Source organism: Abramis brama (assembly GCF_963993115.1).
Source record: "Abramis brama genome assembly, chromosome: 15".
NCBI lineage: Eukaryota > Metazoa > Chordata > Actinopteri > Cypriniformes > Leuciscidae > Abramis > Abramis brama.
In genome coordinates this window covers 10,413,163-10,430,688 of record NC_139977.1, presented here as the reverse complement: position 1 = coordinate 10,430,688, position 17,526 = coordinate 10,413,163, and the positions used below count along the sequence as shown (strand labels likewise).

The 17,526-nt window shown below is 38.9% G+C and overlaps 1 protein-coding gene across 2 annotated transcripts in view; it reads left to right on the top strand.

Annotated features, from left to right (window-relative positions):
• Window positions 1-12,457, top strand: part of siah2l (seven in absentia homolog 2-like) — a 32,186-nt gene extending 19,729 nt beyond the window's left edge. The window contains exons 1-2 of one of the 2 annotated variants that reach the window (XM_084137536.1): window positions 4,046-5,238; window positions 9,842-12,457. In XM_084137536.1, the coding sequence (XP_083993662.1) occupies window positions 5,095-5,238; window positions 9,842-10,393 (696 nt within the window). In that variant the 5' untranslated portion in view covers window positions 4,046-5,094 and the 3' untranslated portion in view covers window positions 10,394-12,457. Of the gene's footprint in view, window positions 1-4,045; window positions 5,239-9,841 lie in introns of those variants that run through there. The other variant, XM_084137535.1, reaches the window with a different exon arrangement.
• Window positions 12,458-17,526: the final 5,069 nt, after the last annotated feature.

Here is a 17,526-nt window from a genome sequence, read left to right as displayed (position 1 = left end):
GTTATTGTACTGAACCAGTATCAATACGATCTGTCTCTGTCCCAGCTCAGCGAACATTACATTTAAACTGCAATCACGGGTCAATCTGTCATGCCCCATAAATCCATGAGCAGCATCGCTTAATTGAATTGCCTGGTTTTGAGAACCCAAGGCAAGTTTAGTGCTTTCTGTATCCTTTATCTCTCTTCATGGGGTCCAAATGGAAAAACACTAGGTTTTTTAGCTGGAGAAGTACACCTTGTCCAACTCATCCTCCTGTGTGTGTGTGTGTGTGTCTGTGTGTGTGTGTATGAGCGCGCGCCCATATGCTCATTACGTCTGTATGGTGTGACAGTGTATAACATTAAATGTCAACAAAAACCCGATCCTGCTGTCTGCTACGTTATATCCTCACTCCTCAGCATGATTTTAAAAATCTGACACCACCAAGCAAACATTTTATTCTATTTCTCAAAATGATAAACACAATATAATTGTACCTTATTGGTTATCTTCCAGGGTGTTGTATTGTGAAAACTCATTTCCCATTTTCTTTTTTACCTTATTAATTTTTCATACTGTACATTTTATAATGTTGTGATGCCTGAATTGACTTGTAGTAGGGGTGTAACATATCACAATACAAACATGCAACAATATGTATCGTGGATAGTGACAATATCACGATACATCACGAATGTATCGTGGATAGTTCACCCAAAATGAAAATTACAGTGTGTGAGAAAAAAAAAATCAAGTTTACAGAGTTTTTAGTGTCAGTATTACATTCAACTACTATAATGTTGAATATAATGTATAATAATGTAATGGGGAATATTTTCTGGTCCTGATAATGCCAAATGTCTAATATTACCAGTAAAAAGTGGCCTACATTATTTTAAATATATCTAGTCAGTGACGGAGTGCAAGCATATTCGTCTGAAATAATCCTGTATTTTCAGCTTCAGAATCATGAATATTTTTATTCTGGTGTCACTATTGTCCTGTGCGTTTCCAGCACCAAGTCCAAGCCTATTTATGCACACCCACAATGTAATATCAAAGTTAGCATTTTAATTAACAACATTTTTGTTAACCTTTTACCATGTGTCTTGGAGTATCACAATAATATCGTATCGTGAGTTCGGTATAGTGATATGTATCGAATTGTGACATGAGGGTATTGTTACACCCCTAACTTGTAGCATTTAAAATGATTTTAGTTTTTTGGTGTTTTATTTTTTTAACAATGTAGATTGTTCCAAAGGGGCTTTACATTGATAATAGGAAATTAAAATATATAACATTGGCTTATCATATCAGACAGAATTTAGACTCAACTAATTTTTAGTTTAAAGGTGCTCTAAGCGATGTTGGGTGATGTCACTTCTTGTTGACGTTCGAAGTATTGTCAAACAAAGCGTAGGCTAGCTCGACCCTCCCTCCTCCTCATCCCGTCCCCTCCCCTTCCCCCTCCCTTCCATGCTTCCTGAAACAGGCTTTTCCGATGTAAATTCGGGACTTTGCGCGTTCCTTCTCCTTTTCCCTCTTCTTTGCTATTTGTTCATCAGAACGTTGTCTCTTTGGTTGTGTGCCGGCTATATCAAAATTCAAGAGAATATAATTCTAACGTTAGTTGTTGTCGTTGTCAAGGACACCTCTCCTCTAGCTAACTTCCCTCTTCATGCTTCTCTCTCCTCCACTCCCCACACCCCCCTTCATGTGCACGCGCACGCGCACTAACACCCCAACCCCCACCCCCAAATCATTCTTGTCGGTTATTGGCTGGAACACTGTTTGTTATGTTTCGTGGTCCAGGTTGGGCCAGTTTGTTTTTGTTGGGCTGTCTACAGAGACTGTGTTTTTTTTTTACAGTGTGTTCAGGGGACAGGCAGCTAGCAGATAGTGAGGAGATGTTTACTGTATGTGACAAAAAATGTTTCGCCCTAAAAAACGTGTGACATTGTTTAGAGCACCTTTAAATTTCCAGGAAAACTGTATCATGATATATACTTTTACTGTGAAGTAAAAATGACTCAAACTGGGATGTTCTTACCACCCACCCTAAAATGCTCATGCATGTCATTGTAATGAAATAAGAATGCGAGTGTCAGCCTCCTTCCCGTGTAGCCCAATAATTGTATCCTCCTGATTGTCCTGCCAGTCATCATCAGGCTAAAAATAGGCAGCCTTTTCCAAAGCGGGGAAACCAAGAGGTATGAGCCTTGTGTGAGTGTGTGGGTGTGAGTGTGTGGGTGTATGTGTGAAGGCACTCACCCAGAAAGTGAAAAAGGCTAAAGATGAGTAGAATGCAGTGAGACAGATTGTCTCTCTCCTTGTGCATGAATGTAAATAAAACCTGTGGCAGTGACGGCTAGATCCACAGACTTCCAGGCACACAGATGTGTGAATACATCCAGGTTCATCTGATGCATCTCAACCCTAAGGAGGGCCGTGAAGGAAAGAGAATGATGAAAAGGAAAATGGACAATGGGGGAAAAAAAATGAAATGCTGTAGCTGTGAGAATAAGTCATAGTCAGCAAGCCAGCTGTGCTTAAGTAAAGAAAATCCAATGCATGGTGTGATTTTATTATAGGCAAACACACACACATGTGGAATATACAGGATTAAGGATAGGCAATTTATTTGCAGTATATTTCATAAAAATACATTTTTTGACAGTTTGATATGAACAATTATGATATTAACGGTTTATCAAAAAAGAAACAAAATTGTAGGATGAGACCTGTCTATCTGGTTGTGGATTTTATGTACAAATGTTAACCATTACCAGAGTGTTTAAAAAATGTGTTTACATGAATGAATCCTTGACAATAAGATCAGTAATTTGCATTTATACTTTTTTTTTATTATTTTTTTTTTATCGGTACGTATAGCCTCTCGTATCTCCTTGCACTTGAATGGACACATACACACATAATTATGTCAAAATACCCGTCTAGGCAAGTATTCTCATAAACCCAGTTGGTTATGTCTAAAAGGAATAGTTCACTTAAAAATGAAAATTCTGTCATAATTTACTCACCCTCAAGTTGTTTCAAACCTGTATGAGTTTCTTTCTTCTGTTGAACACAAAAGATATTTTGAAATGTCGGTAACCAAACAGTTGATGGACCCCATTGACTTTCATAGTAGGAAAAAAAAAAAAATACTATGAAGTCAATGGGGTCAATGGGGTAAACGGTTGAGAAAGAAATCGGATGTGTATCATTGCATTGGATCCGTGCATTAGGTCTTAAAGTGACAGCAGCCTACAAATACCAGTTGCTGTCTATGTCATTAATGTTAATCAAATAACAAAACACACTATAGTGTTATTTTACATTTATGTCTAATTACATTTCTGCACCTGAGTACTACTGTTAGACCTTACTTTATTTGTCTATATTGTATTTATCTATGCTTATAATTAGTGTATTTTTTCTTACTTTTTTTACTGACCCTGTCCTCCTCCCCCCTCCATTTTATTTTTTCTTGCAGATCTGAAAAATTATCCGATCTGTGACTAAAAACCGTAATATGATCCGAACCGTGAGTTTTGATATCCATTGAAGGATCATGTGAGACTGAAGACTGTAGTAATGATGCTGAAAATTCAGCTTTGCCATCTCGGGAATAAATTAGTTTAATATATATTAAAATAAAGTTGTTTTATTTTGTAAAAAATAAAAAATTTGTACTGTGCATTAAAGACTTTCATAACATAAAACCAAAAATATAGATAGGCTATCTTTATTTTGATATTCACAAATCATGTATAATCATATTTTTCCCCCATGGCTCACTCACTTGTGTATACGCATGTTTTTATATCTGCCCTTCAAAGTGCCGCAAGGGGAATAAACGAGCCCAAATCTAACATGAAAGACCTGTAGATTACGTTCTGCTTGAAGTCCCCAAATGGCTGTGCTACAGGCATGAGAGAGGGGAAAAAAACATGAGCGGAGGAATGGGGAGGTGAGAACCCCCCCCCTCCCTACACACACACACACACACACACAAAAACACACACACACACCTCCTCCTCCTCCCCCACCCCCTCCCGTCGTGTGCAAGCGTGCTGCCAGTGCTGCAGTCCACAATGTTTTTCCGCGTCCGCAGCTCTGCTGAGTTGTCACCCTCCGGAGCGCAGCAACAACAGAGCAGAGAAGAAAGAAAGAAAGAAAGGAGGAAAGATTGTTTTGCAGAGATCGCAGTCATTTAGCCAGCTGTATTTGTAGGATCTTGCACAATATGAGAAGAGGACGAAGCTTTCCTGCGGGTACAACATCTCAGCTGACGGCGTTTAAAAGCCTTTAATTGAGGCTGATCAATATGAACAGGATGCTCTGGTTCGTAGATGTGTTTGTGGCTTATCCTGAGAGCTTTTTCAAAGAACTGATTTGACCTGAAAATCCAGAATTGGGAACCGAGAGAAAAGCGTGTTGTTGTTTTGTTTTTTTTGCGTCTGCGAAAAGAATTTAAATTGGGATTGAGGTGTTTTGACACTGACAGTTTCTGTACGGCTGCTGAATCACAGCTCGGGTCTCTTTCTGGTCCTGTGAGGGGACAATGCAGTCCATGGTGTATGTTTTGAATCAATAGATTGTTTGTTTGGTTTTACTGCTGTTATGTGCATGTGTTAGCCAGCAGACGAGGGGACTGCGTCGCTCTAACCGGTCCGTAAGACTTGTTTTGGCAGTGTCCTTCAGGACACACAAACAGAATCTGAGGTAAACGGAGAGACATTGAATATAATTACTCTGTGCTGCCATACACACTTGGACTTGTACAGATGCACTCATGGGAACGTTGTTTTCGCTTGAGTGAGAGAGTACAGCGTGTTCAGTTTGCCTCTGACTCTCAGTAGGGTCAGTAGGTTCATTTCACACAATTTCAAAATCATTTTTTTTGCATTGATAGTAAGATTCTTAAGATTTAGATTTTATCCACCTGTGAATGGGAAGACCCCAAACAGGTTTCTTGTTTATGTTGAGCAGCATTTCTTCAGGTTGATTTGTAAATACTGAAGATAGAATTAGGCTAGCCTAATTTTGTCCGACACAGCAAACGGTCTCCAAACATTTTGACTGGAGTATTATTGTATTGAGGTGATGTTGTGCCCGGCCTCCTGTTTCCCTCTCCTGAGGGATTTGTCCCAGTTGCGGTGCCTGCTCGGTTGGCCACGACAACGAGGTGTTTGTGTCACGGGCACAAATCGACCAGTTTGTCATACCAAGCCACTTCCAGGGAGCAAGGTGAGTATTGCATGTGAAGATCATAGTTCAATATTTTTTGTTAGATATTATGTATTATGGTACTTGTTCATTTGCGGTTTGTTGCAGGAATATTTTATAGGTTTTTCCCCTTCACTTATTTTACTTGTTTTCATGTGTGTCAGCTGGCATTAAGCCCATGCATTTACTTGTAGAGGAAACCAAAGGACAATTTTAGGAAAATATGAATGTTACAGGAATAGGGAATGAAGTCGCGCCGCCTATGCCTATGGGAATAAAGTTTTAAAATATTGCTTTAAAAATACTCTCATAATAGTATAATGGTAATATAATACTTTTTCTAGGCTAAGTTTTAAGAAAAAAGTCATAAAACATGAAATTAAATTCATAGTTTTATCACAGTCACAAAAAATAGCCTCAAAGACACAAAAAAACGCTAAAAGGCTTAAAATTATCACAATGCTTTTTTAAACGAAATGGTATGAAATTATTAAATTAAACTTTGATTTTATAAAAGGCGTTTTACAAAAATTCTGAAAACATTACAATTTGATTCTAGAAATTGTAGATTTTTTTGTTTTGTTTTAGTCTCGCACTTTAATGTCATCCTACATTACAGAAGGCTCAGTTTCCATGTCTTTCCAGCTCAATGCCAATTATACTATGTTCATACAGACACATTACACTAATTGCTCCGTAAAAACATTAAATGTAATTGAAGAACCGAGCGAGAAGGCTGCAAGCAAGAGCACCCCTCCCCCCTTTAACCTAATTACTCTGGCTTTCACTGGACCGGTTTCAGCTTTGAAACTTTTAACTAAATTGCTATTGATTCGGAGTGTCCAGGCTTCCATTGCAGTGGCTGAAGTGGGTGCGACGGCTTGCCACTGATCAGGAGAAATCTGATTTCTCTGTGACTTTCGATTGGGTTATTTGAAGGCCCCCACAGAGATGATTGTAATTATGAACTGGGTCTTGCTGCTTCCCAGCAGTGATGAGGTCATGTGCAGAGACAATGTCATGGTGCCTTATAAGAGGGGACCAAGTTGATGGTGGCCTTTCTTGGTCAGAGCGCTTTCTCTTGCCATGTCATATGCATTCACCCTGTCCTTGAGAGAGAAGGGAAAAGAGACGGTAATGATGCCATCTTGTCTGTCCTGGGTTCAGTCTCTTGGGATCTGAATGCGGAGACGCCTTCGCTTTCAACTGACACTTCGGTGATGGCAACTCAAGGTCCTCCTGCTTGTTAATGGAGGAGAGATAAGCCTGCCTCTCATTCATTTGCTCTGAATAGGTGAATGGGAGACATCAATAGTTTCTTGAAATGAGGCTACCCAGTGCTTCCCAACTGTCAACATTGTAGGCAAAGGTATCAGTCATTTGGTACAAGGAACGGTACCCTTGAAGCTTAACAGTTCTTGTAGCACAATGTGCTTAAAACTGTTTTGAAAACTGAGCATTTTATCCTAGGGTAAAATTAAAACCTAACAAATGAAGTGCGACTTTTACATGCCCATTTTGTGTTCTGATTTGCCGTTAATTTGTTGATTTTAAAATACATTTTCATGTCAACACACTACAAAACTAGTTAATAGATTGTCAAAATTCCTTGTCATCTATCAAAATGAGAATATCCAATGACTTCCCCCCCTTTTAGCTAAAGTGGCAAGATATAATTTGCAACTTAAATGTGGAATTGTGTAAATAATTCAGTAGCTAAGCTCCTAGCCCAGGGTCTGTGCGTCTCCACAGGGCTAAATTGGCACAGCGTCAAGGGTGTACCAGAAAGAGAGCACTTCATTTGTTATTTTATCAGGTCTCTAGAGCAATGTATGCTGGTGATAGATTCAAAGTTTAAATTAAAGTGAATGAGAGTAGGAAACCAGTGGCAAATATGTTGGTCCTCCGCACTTTTTTTTTTTTCGGAATTGATTTTTGGAATTGTGGGCATATTGGTGTTTGGATGTTTAAATGCATTGTTGAAATGTTAATTTGTTTGCTCAAAGGGCTAATCAATGCTAGGTTAGTGATATACTGGGTTGTTTTGAGAAGTTCACAGCTGAATTCAGGTATCCACCTTATTCCTGACGACCTTACTGCGTTTTGAATTATGGGTGGCAATTTCGGTTTGGGGAACTTCCATTCAAAAAGGCTGAAACAATTCATTTCAAATCATAAGGTTGCCCTACAAATAAAGCTGATCCGTCAGTTTGACTGGATGAGCTGTCAATTTTCCTTCATGATTTATTTTCAGACATCATGAGAATAACGTTATACTTGGTATTTTACCGTGACATGTTATAACAAGAATATCTGTGGCAAGAGCTCCTTTCAGTCACTGCTTTCTTTTCCTCGTGATTATTTTCTTTTTTCCCTTTGCAATCCGCTGTAAAAGTATGAAAAAGGACAACATATACTGCAGATTTGTGGTCTGTTCTCCCGAATTTAATTGACGGTATATGCCATTAATAACTCACTGGAATGCACAAAGAATCTCTCGTTATTTTTCCAGGTTTGTTTTCACAGGTAAATGCAATTTATAATCTGTCAAAATGACAGAAATCACTTTGAAATAGTATCAGTAATGCTGAAGTTAATGAACATTTTTGATTAAGGCAACATAAGTTACATAATACAGATATATATTACTACAGTGATAGTTAACCAGTCCGTTATTGCTGTGGAAAGACTCGCGCTTTTGGGGTTGTTTGGTCTGTTGATGCTTTTACACTTTTAAATTTCCTTTTAATGTTTGATGGTTGAAGGGTGAGTAGATTAATTTCATCTCATTGTGACACTTTTTTAACATATTGCGTTCATAGAGCGAGCCTTTTCACTGATTGTTTACAGCTTAACGAACGTTACACCCATAATTTGCGCAAAGCGTCATGGGGCGTAGGAATAATGTGGATAGTGATGATGACTGAAGGTTCTGAATACACACATGCTCATAAAATCGCACACACTCAACAGTGTACCCTAAACAAACATATAATTGATACGGTTCCGTTCCTGCCAGATACGGCAGTACCCTCAGCTCCAACAAGCTCCAGAAAAAGGCTTTATCTCCACCGTACGGCCCTAGGATTACCGCTCAAAATCCTGTCATTCTCTCATTAAAAAGGTGGATAAGAGGATAACTGTCTGATTTGGAGGGAAGAGATGGGACACATAAACCTTCAACACCCCTAGAAGTCAGATTGTTTGATTCGTAAAAGAAAGGCTGGGTAATGAGGAAGGATTAGCTAAATGAATTTGAGGGTATTTGGACACAGGCCATGTCCTAATGAAAGACAGTTTGGAAAACCCAGTGTAACGTGAAGGAGATATAATGATTCTTTCTCCTAGCTGCTGCTTAACGGCTTTTGACAATAAATGTCAGTGTTTTAAGGCAGTTACAGCCTCTGGGGTCTTCTGGACCACTGGATAACGGCTGTCACTCATTGATTTTTGCTAGGCAGCCAGTGACTTACCACTCAGATTAATAATTAATTTGGCAGATATTGAAGCACACCCTTGGGGGGCGTTGAGTGGGCTGAGCGCCCACACCTCCAGCCTTGCACTAACTTGATAGAAACCAATTGTACTGTGGTGCAAGGATTTAAAAGTAATTTATAAAGTTTACATGGATTTTCAGAAGAAAGAATCCAATAATGCTTTAAAAATGGTTTTGAGTGGGAAACTAATTATTTATTTTAGTTTGTGTGCTTGAACATTTTGACTTGGTCTTAGTTCTTCACTGTCTAGACATAATTGAGCTTGCTTTTTGTCAGAAAGCCAGTATGTTGCTCCTTTTTCCTGCCCATTCATGCTAGGATTTTCTTTCTTTGTTGCTTTGTCTATGGTCTCATCTAAACCTTCACCCATAATTTGAGTTGAATACCTTGTCTTTACTGAGGCTCTGCTAAGCTGATGAAATTCCCTGAAAGGGGCATTTATCAGGTTATCTTGGGATTTCACCTTTTGTTGATGCAAGTCCAATCCAGTAGGCCATTCAGGGAGATAATAAATGTTGGTTTTAGAGTGTGCAATGAAAGTCATGCAGTGTGCACATTTCTAGTAAAGTGAGCAGATTGGGGGGAACATTCATATTTGACCTTCATTGATATTCCCTTCCTGAGATAATCAAAGAGAGAGCCTTGCTGTGCTATTCATCTTCAAGCAACACAATCCATCCCGCTCATTTCCCCAAACTGCATGGACACGTGCATTAAAAGAATGAGAGGGTTGTCACAGCTTGACACATGATTAGTAGCAACGTCGCTTTTATGGCAAGTACACACATGAACAGACGGATCACTCTATGTAATTTATGGATACGTTTCAAATGATACTGCCATGAGATACTGCCATATCTCGACACGTGGCCTAGTTCCTTCTTTGCCCTACCTATATATAATCTCCTGTGTCCTTCACCTGCCCTCCTGAAATCCCCTTATCCTACTTTTTCTCAATTTTTTTCTTGTTCTCTCACCATTTCTCAGCCCCCCACTCGCTGTTCCTGCTACTCTGTCAGTGTTTTCCCATTACTTACCCGAGGACTCTTAATCCAAACATTCTTCACTTTCAGTTTTGTACCAGAAGCCTTTTATTAATGTCTCTTTTCTTCTTTTTTTCCCAACAGTATGCCTCGGCTGGATGCCTGCTGTCCCTTCACCACAGCGAGAAGCCAGAACATGAAGAAGTGTGTGAGTTTCGCCCGTACACCTGCCCATGCCCGGGGGCCTCCTGTAAATGGCAGGGCTCCCTGGAGGCCGTCATGCCACATCTCATGCATGCCCACAAATCCATCACCACCTTACAGGGCGAGGACATTGTCTTTCTGGCCACGGATATCAACCTACCCGGGGCTGTGGACTGGGTCATGATGCAGTCGTGTTTCGGCCACCACTTCATGCTGGTTCTAGAGAAGCAGGAGAAATACGAGGGACACCAGCAGTTCTTTGCAATCGTTCTGCTCATTGGCACGCGAAAGCAAGCGGAGAACTTCGCCTACCGCCTCGAGTTGAACGGCAACCGTAGGCGGCTCACGTGGGAGGCCACGCCACGCTCAATCCACGACGGTGTAGCGGCAGCCATCATGAACAGTGACTGTCTTGTATTTGATACCTCTATTGCTCACCTGTTTGCAGACAACGGCAATCTGGGTATTAACGTGACCATCTCCATGTGCTGAGGTGGCAGCGTTAGGCTTTTTCCATTGATCCAAACAATTGACAACCTCTGCTCCCTAACAGACTGCGGATTCTGAAGGCAACGGTTGGGAGATGTATACATCTGTGTATATTTCTGTTCAAGAGTCACCTGCAAAAACAACGCAGACTTTCCAGATTCACTTGTAGGTTAGTATGGTAGATGGATGGCAGGAGTTCTTCTCGAGATAAAGAGGGGAGTGTGCAGGTGTTTGGCAGTCAGTTGAAGTGCAATTGAGATTTTTCCCTTGTACACCCCAAGGAATCAAACACCTCAATCTTCGGAACCTTCCGGTAAAGTTCAGGTGTGGATGACCACATTTATTGTCTGGGATGTCTGGCCCAAAATCCACAGGAACTTGACAAGTGAATCTAGCTTCACAGAATCAAATGCTACATTGGGAAGATTCTAGGCATGAATGTGTAACATTTGCCTCAGAAAACCTATGTGTACAAAAACTGCACTGACTACTTTGGTTTTCCTCTCGGTATATCGAGTGGAACCATGACAATGTAAATGGTAATCCTCTGAATTTCATAGTTATATAATGGCTTGATAAAACAATACCCATGGTGGAGATGCAGTGTGCATGGTGGAAATAAAATTCACTTGCAAAAATAACTACAGAGCCACCATGTTTGTAAGGCAAGAATCTAACCTCTCTTTTTTTTCCTTACCTCTTTTATTTTTATTTTTTTACTATATGTCTTCAATGTTGCAAGATGTAGATGAGGATAAGTTTGTTAATTTGTGGTCTTCTGTTAACTTATCCAGAGGAGAGAACTGGTTTGTAATCAACACAGATTCAAGATCATCAGCTACATGAAATGACAGAACTACAGCCAACCTTTTCAGATGTTCTGTTACCCACGATCTAATGCCACATAATAATATTCTTAGATATATTTGTACATGATGCTTGATTTTTAAATGGATAGTTGACCTACCAATGATAAATCTGTCAACATTTACTCACCCTCATGTTGTGTTGTAACACTTTTTGTGGGACACCAAAGCAGAAGTTTAGCAGAATATCTCAGCTGTTCTCTTTCAATGCAATGTACGTGGATGGGGACCAAAGGACAAAAGATACACCATACATGTAGTCCATACAACTTGTGCACTATATTGCAAGTCTTCTCAAGCCATATGATCGCATTGGGTGAGGAATGCCTAAAACGCAAGATGTTTAACACCGAAAACCATGCCTTTCACTTTCCTTGTATGAAACAGAGCAGCTTGCACATTTAGCTAGATGACTGCTTATGTGTCCCATAGGGTAGAGGAAATCAAACAGATTTCAGAATTTTCATTTTTGAGAGAACTATTCGTTTAATATAGGTGTTCCACCTTTGCGTAAATTGTCGTTACCGATGACTGTATGTAAAAGATTTAGCCTGCGCACAAACCCCCATCTGTTATTTTCCCATTGATTAAGTGTCTGAATTTGACTGGTTTTGTTGTCTTTGTACTTTTTCTTTCTATATATTCAAGGTAATCTGTAAGATTAAGGAAAGCTTTTGTAAATATATAAACGATTTTAGTTTTGTTGATATTTGTTGTTATTGTTAAGTCTCTTTAAAATGATTGTTTAGTCTAGACTGAAGTTTTGTCTGTATGATTTGAGCAATTCCTCACTCTCCCCTTGAGAATGAACCCACAATGCCTTACTTGTATACAAACTTAGTCTTTTTTCGAGTCTGCCTTCTTCTAGGACTCAAAGTGTGTCAGGTTCAGGTCACTATGCTCCAAACCTCCAGTGTCTTGAAAGAGACTTTTACAGAATTTACAAAGTGGCATTATGTGTGGGAAGGACATGGCGTGTTCACAGTAACCATTTCACTTACACTGTTCAAGTATGGAACCCAGCCTCTTATCAAATACCTCTGAAGACTTTGGAGATGTCTGTGCGAGAAGAGCATTGATATCCCTGAATGTGGTTGGTTCTGTGAAGAGATCCCAAGTCTGATGCACAACTTCACACCCTATTTCATTCTCTCTGGAAAATAATAATTTAAAAATGTAAATTAAATGTTTTATAAATCTGTTCTAGAGCAAATGCATTCTGTTTTGTTGATGAATTTGTACATTTATAGACGCATATGTGGAAATGAAAGTGTGGTCAGTGCCTCTGGACAGACTCTCGTTCCCATGGTTGTGCTCTCTACATGCAGTTGTCATGGCAACTAAATATGCTAATGAGGAATCTAGCTCATTCATTCCAAGTAGAAAATTCTTTTAATTCTCTTATCCCATCCTTATCCTATTTTGACAGATCAAAATCAGTAAATATGTCAAGGTATCTATAGGACATGGATCATTCCTCTAAAGACCTTTAAAAATGATGCTGTTAAACCAAATGGAGAGTGACTAGCACTTCCATCATTTTAAGTTATGTTTAAAAATAGCAAATGTGTGTTGAACAGGATGGAGTACCTGCATGTAGATGGCAAGCCCTGAAGGAAGCCCCGAGTCTTGGGTGGTGTGACTATAAAAACAATAGTGATGGGAAAAACTTATTTTACACATTTAGCCTAATCTGTTTGGATTTTCAAATAATACACAGATATATTCAGTGGTCTTAATTCTGATATGACTAACCACCAATTGTAGCTTGTTGTAGCAAAACATACCATGTCAAACTAGACCACCAGCCATCTGTCTAACTCCCATGGTATTTCAGACTCCCCTACACCCAAGTGAACCTAAAACGGAATAAATACATTTTAATGAAGCCACCAGGTGGTTTCCCGAGCCGTGTGCCATGCCTCGCAATCAAGCCATCATGATCAATATTGAGCACCACATCCTAATGAACTGGCGAATAAACAAGTTTACATTGCTTTAACTCACCAAAATAAGTTAAGCAATTTTCAACAACAACAACAAAAAAATGTAAAGTCAGTTTAATTTAAGGCAGCCACTTTTTTAGTGTATTTTTATTTTGCTTTTAGAGGTCGTTCAAATGTAATTTTCCACAATGAATGGTGTTTCTGCAGAAACCTAATGCTTTGCTCTTGACCTGTTCATTGAAATATTATGTTAAATTGATATGAACATTCTTATGGTGAATAATTCACGTAATTTAGTTTGGGAAATACTGTGAGACTGGCTAAAAATGTCAATGATAAGGCCACTTACAACAACAATAGACCGCTACATCCAAAGACCTGATGACGTATGGCAGCTGTTTATTTTTTAATAATCGGTGTAAGCAGTTTTTCTTCTTTATTTTTTGATAGCTTCATCAAACCTGGGTTTGTGATGTACTCTAGTGAGTGAGCATGAAAAGAGGGACATCTTAGAGAGTGACAGTGCAAACAAACATTTGACCTTTAACCTTGAGTATTGACAGAATCTTTAGTGTCTGTGACAGAACAAGACTAACGGAGTCACATCTGCAATACTCCTGATTGGCCAATTAATGGATTGTTTTGAACTGCTCGCAGTAACTAAGGATATTACATATAAGGCCAATTTTCTTAATTTACAATATAAAAAGCTGTGCTAACTCGCGTTTAGCTTCCGAAATCAATTATTGTGGACATAAAAAAAATGTCCAAAGACAAGCTAGATAAATTCACCACAACAACCTACATTCACAACTCTGTTTATTACAAATAAATGTGGTGTTTATCTCTTCAGAGTATATTTGTGTAGTTCTGTTTTATCCTCTCTTGCTAGATTATTGAATATGTTGATGTGGCAATAGCAATCATTTGAAATATTAGTGATGAAATGCTGTTTCCTGTTGAACAGGTATAAATGGATAATGTGCAAACCTGCATGGTCGGATATATATATAATTTTTTTTTTTTTTTTTTTACTTCACGTCCTTAACTAAATGTCTTTTAATAGTTTTACAACTGAATCCATAATGATTGGTGTACTTTGATTGCATCATCTTGATTTTAGAGTATTCAGTTGACAGTTCATCAAGACATTTTTGGGTTTTGTACCATTTAAACTCAAATAAAGATTATTTATTTGTCAAACAACTGTGTTGGGGGTAATGCATTACAAGTAACTTACTTGAGTTATGTAATCAGATTACTTTTTTCAAGTAACTAGTAAAGTAAAGCATTACTTTCAAATTTATAATAAAATATCTGAGTTACTTTTCAAATAAGTACCTTCGTTTTCTCATGTATTGACTGATAGCTCTCGTGTCGGGAGGGAGGTGCAGAGGCGTTGTGTGTGAACATGATGGTTATCGCAGTTCTAGAATAAATGTGAGCATTTACTCATCTCACTCGCACAAAAACAGATTCAGTATTCCTGTAAATAAAAACAGTGAAATGCCCATTCAAAATATGCAAATCTGCAATAATTAAATATGTTAAATTATACAAATATACTTGATGTATTTAAAGGCACACTATGCAGTTTCTGTTTTTCTCAAACAGCGCCCCCTAGAGTCGCTGTGGAGTACTTGTATTTAACATTACTGTCGTAAATACCACTCACGCAGAGCCGTCTCTGCACTCTTCCGACCGCGCTTTCTTCGTCGACTCTGCCATGATTCACATCTGAAATGCGTGCTGGTGTCTTCCATAGAGGCTGCTTCATATGTTGTTGATGTATGTGACGTCGTGCCGTAAAGCAAGTCGTGATTCTCGCGAGATTTGTCGGGGCGCCACCTCTCAAACTTGCATTGCTGGTTTTCCCAGCAGCTATCGGGATGATTCGCCCTACCACGAGTTCGTTTACCATCGAAATGATTTCAAAGCTGTTATATTAAAGGCACACTGTGAAGGAATTGTGTTTTTGTCAACGGATTTAAATCCGATCTTCAATCCCCGCGCTGTATGCAGATTTAATGGAGTGCACGTCACCGAAAGCAACAGATATGAGCTGCATTTTATTGATCATCAGCTAAAATTTCAAAATCAAAGACCGCAATAAGAGAGAGCAGTAACAGCCCTGGTAAGATCACTTCATTTCTTTACTTTTAATGATGATGATTGTGTGATAAGCGTCTGCGACTTACTTTCACTTTGATTTGCGATAGTTTGCACGTTGTCTTGATGAATATGCTCAGTTGCTCATCTGCGGTGATGTGTGTTCCAGTAGCGTCGTCATATCTGTCTATAACATATAGCCTATAACACGCTCTCACACGTTTTTATTTTTAGCATTTTTGAGAGGAGTACAATTTACATGTGGTTTCAACAACCAGATGCATTTACACTTGTCCAGTTTCGTCTGGAATGCGGCCAGACCTCCTCCTGAAGTGGTTTGAGCGATCAGATTCAAATCCGTCTTGAATGCGTTTCGGAGGGCATTTACACCTGGTCTTTTCACGATCGGATAGCTATCCCATCTGAGAAAACGCATGAAGTGGCCAGGTGTAAACAGCCCCATGACAAAAACATACGCACGAAAGCCGAAAACAAACGCTGGTTGGCCTCTCACGTCCAAATTTGAGGAAGTGGTGGGGGAAGTGACGTATGCCGTAAAGCAGTCGAATTTTGTAGTTCTTTTTGTGCTTGGGTTACTACCCGAACCCCGAAGTTACATAGTGCCAGTAAAAGCTATACAGACCCCGTCAGGCTATGGCAGACGTGTCATTCAACCTATTGTAAGTCGATGTACCATCGCAAGGGTCTTGGAAATATATTATGAAGGTTGAAAAGTTTCACAGTGTGCCTTTAAGGTACAAATCTTGCATAGTGTGCCTTTAATCTCACTTTATTAACCAATGTCTTTGTTGCTGACCTTCGATTCAACGATACTAAAAAGTAATAATCACTTTCCCTTTACCTATCTATAGATAAAGCATTGTCGGGATAATTCCGGTTCGCGTGGCTACGTGGAAGCGATAAAAATTCTGTATTATTTATTTTAAGGCCAGAAAAGTAGTATGTTGAGGGTTGATTTGTGGGGAGGGACTGCGCGCCTGTGCACGTGTTCAAGCGCACATGCCTGTAGACTGAACTCGTAATGTGCATGTGCACGCCATCGGCGTTCTCACTGGTTTGCGTTTTTGAAGTTTGTGCAGAAAGAACTTAAGAGTTTTCTGTTAAAACGGTGTCGTGTTAGCGGCCCCTAAGTTAATAACTAATGATCGTTGCGATGGAAGTGAATCAATCAAACTAACTTTAGCTGGACAATAACTTTATTCTAGAGCTGCTATAAAGCCAAAACACTTTAATTTCCTATTATCAATGTAAAGCTGCTTTGGAACAATCTACATTGTTAAAAGCGCTATATAAATGAATATGACTTGACTTTAGATAAACATTACATATGTGTTGAAATTTCTTCTCCTGCATCCCATTCTTATACAATCCAGATTCCAGATTGGCAGCACGAGAAGGGATCCAGAAAGGTTTGTTTGAGCGGCGCCCTCTACTGTACAGACGTGAATTTGCATTTCCTTCATGTATATACACATATATATATATAAAATATGTATATATGTATTTTATTTTATGTATATGTTTTTTGTTTATATATATATATATATAAACACACACATATAATAAAATTTGGATTTCATATATTAATTTCTTATTCAAACAAAATCCTGTCATCCAGCCATCTCCTCCCTTCCTCTTTCATCATCCTCATCACCAACAAATGTGTGTTAGGTGGACAGATCAATACAGTACAAAGAACATGTAGGATGTTGGAAAATAATGTATTTTCTGTTAACCAAATGCTTTTTATTCTTCGCTATTGCTTCAATGCAAATGAACAAGCGTGCCGTTATTTGTTGCGCAGTGACGTGTGTGTTCATGTAAGCCAGATATGCTCATATTTAATAGATCATGATGACTCACGAGTTGAGTATTTGTGCTAAATCTGCGCAGATTTGGCTTACACGAACTTCCCCAGCAAAGTGAGTAAACATAATAAGTAACACGCCAAATTGGCTAGTGATTTGACAGCGTTACCCGCCACAGTTGATTTTTACATGCATAATTTCAAACCCTGAACGCAACCCAATACTTTCCATTAAAAGTAATTTTAATAAAGTAACGTAACAAAAAAAGGGAGTAACGCAATATTGTAACTCATTACTTTTAAGTGTGACTTTCCCCAAAACTGCAAATGAGTATATTGTGTGATATCAGGTGGTCATTTTATACAGTTAATTACTCCAGACAGATG